The sequence below is a fragment of the Aplysia californica genome, unplaced genomic scaffold, assembly GCF_000002075.1.
Source record: "Aplysia californica isolate F4 #8 unplaced genomic scaffold, AplCal3.0 scaffold00232, whole genome shotgun sequence".
In the NCBI taxonomy this organism is placed as follows: domain Eukaryota; kingdom Metazoa; phylum Mollusca; class Gastropoda; order Aplysiida; family Aplysiidae; genus Aplysia; species Aplysia californica.
Window position 1 is genome coordinate 808,266 of NW_004797502.1, and position 2,102 is coordinate 810,367.

The following is a 2,102-nucleotide window of genomic DNA, read 5'->3' on the forward strand; positions in this document are numbered from 1 at the left end:
CAGAAGACAGCGGATGAGTGGCATAATAGATTGATGGTTGTTTGCTTACTTGGGGGGTGGGGGCAGAAGACAGCGGATGAGTGGCATAATAGATTGATGGTTGTTTGCTTACTTGGGGGGTGGGGGCAGAAGACAGCGGATGAGTGGCATAATAGATTGATGGTTGTTTGCTTTCTTCCGGGTTTGGAGCAGGAGACAGCAGGTCAGTTACAAAGTGGCCGCTTAAGTTGCCACATTTTCTACTTTTCTCAGGAATCGTGGATATTTTTCGTTACTTCTCTTAGGGATGGGAATGCTGACATGTATTTCTTTATTTTTATTTTTTTCGGGAATGGAAATATTGGGAGTCTTTTACTTTACTTCTTCTCTGGGGAATATTTTCCGGGGGGATTTCCCTCTGCTTTATTACTGTAAATTCTCAAATATTTTGTCTTCATTTGGAAGAAATTTCTGCTCATTTTTTTTTCCCTAAATAATTTGAGTGTAATGGACAAAAATGACAATTGTATGTGCTTTTGTATTTCAGAAAAATCTGTGGCGCTACGGAGATTTCCGTGAGGACGATGCGCGCGAGTTTGGCTATGCGCGTTAACCCTGGACCCAGCTACGTCAACACGAGTTCACGCTAGGTTTTCTATTGCTCGCCCGTCTTGACCACGACACCTCTGATGTCTCCGCGGCTGTGGGGAAAACGTCTAGGAGGGGGGGAAACGAGCAGGAAGTCTCCAACACAAGTGCTGGTTAGGCGATATACACGTTTTGTTTTTGTTTTTTTTGTGGGTTTTTTTTTTTAAACTTTTTTTTCTTTTGGAAGAGTATATTTCTACATACACTCTTTTCTTCACAAGTACAGTCAGAAGTTCTGTGTACAGGGTAGGGGGGGGCTGCGTATGGTACTGCAACTGCACTTTGTGTAAGTGTAAAGAAAAGGATGCACATTGATGTGAATAAACATTGCATCCGTGTCAATGTCGGGGTGGGAATTGGTTGGACTCTCTGGCTTTCACAAGTTTGAGAGGGAGAGATTTTACTGACTTGGTGTTTGATCAGCGATCTCAAGTCTTCAAGCTGCTTTCATTTTTATGTGGACATGTTTTATCTTCTTCTCCTCGAAATGTCTTTTTATATTTCTTTTGTGGAAAAAAGTTGGGACAGAATGTGTTCGTGAGCAGCACTAAAAGATGCTGTGTGGGAATTCAGGAGTCGCACAAATCTCATCAGGAAATGAAATGCTTGAACTTTCCTTCTTCCATGTATTATTTGAAGACTTTGGTCTTGGTTCAGAGGCAATAAAGGTTTGGAGGAGTGTGCTCTCTCTTTGCGGTCTGCATGCCTGTGGATCTTTTTATCTCTCCACTTTTGTCAAACATGCAGTTTGAAGTAGCAAGAGCAGGCTTCCTGGCTGTACTTTTCACCAGATGGTAATGGGAATCAAAATGTTTTGGCACATCAGGTGTGTTTCCTTCTTTGACATGACAAGAGTTGTTTTACTACTTCAGACTTACACTTTACAGCTTTCCTTGCAAGCCTGTGTTCATGACTTTACGCATGATGACTGCTTCGTCTAGTATGAAAGTAAGAAAGGTCTTGTCTCGGAATGCACAAGAGGATTGTTTTATTTATCTCAATTGTATAAAAGCTCTTTATTTAATTATGACCAATTGGCGTAACAGAAACTTGTTGCATTTAAGTTGTTGGGAAAGGAGATTGAGAATGTCAAAATATATTTTAGGAAATATAACAAATAAAAGTGTTTGTGCCGAAGCAGAATTGAACTCTTGATTTGTTTATTTTGTGAATGGTTGGAGTTTGTTCTAAAAAGTCTGACCTTTTACTTCTGTGTCTGTCATATTTTTGCCTCTGCTATTTAGTTGGTTTGACCATTATTGTGTTAATGTGATAAGAAAAAAAATGTTGTTTTAGTTCAGTTTTAAATAGGTAAAGAGTTTACGGCATTTGCTGTACAAATAGGTCATATAAGTGCCAAAGATTAGAGGTTTTAGTTTTAGTAAGAGTTTTACAGCACTTGAAACACAATAAGGTCATATAAGTGCGGAAGATTAGAGGTGTTACAAGAGAGTAGCAAACACAAAAAAAGAAAG

General features: G+C 39.4%; 1 protein-coding gene across 1 annotated transcript in view; it reads left to right on the top strand.

Moving 5' to 3' along the window:
* LOC101849933 (staphylococcal nuclease domain-containing protein 1) overlaps positions 1–1,775 on the top strand; it is a gene marked incomplete in the record, with an annotated part of 27,521 nt that extends 25,746 nt beyond the window's left edge. The window contains 1 exon segment of the mRNA XM_005100014.3: positions 527–1,775. Coding sequence (XP_005100071.2) covers positions 527–592 — 66 coding nt within the window.
* Positions 1,776–2,102: the final 327 nt, after the last annotated feature.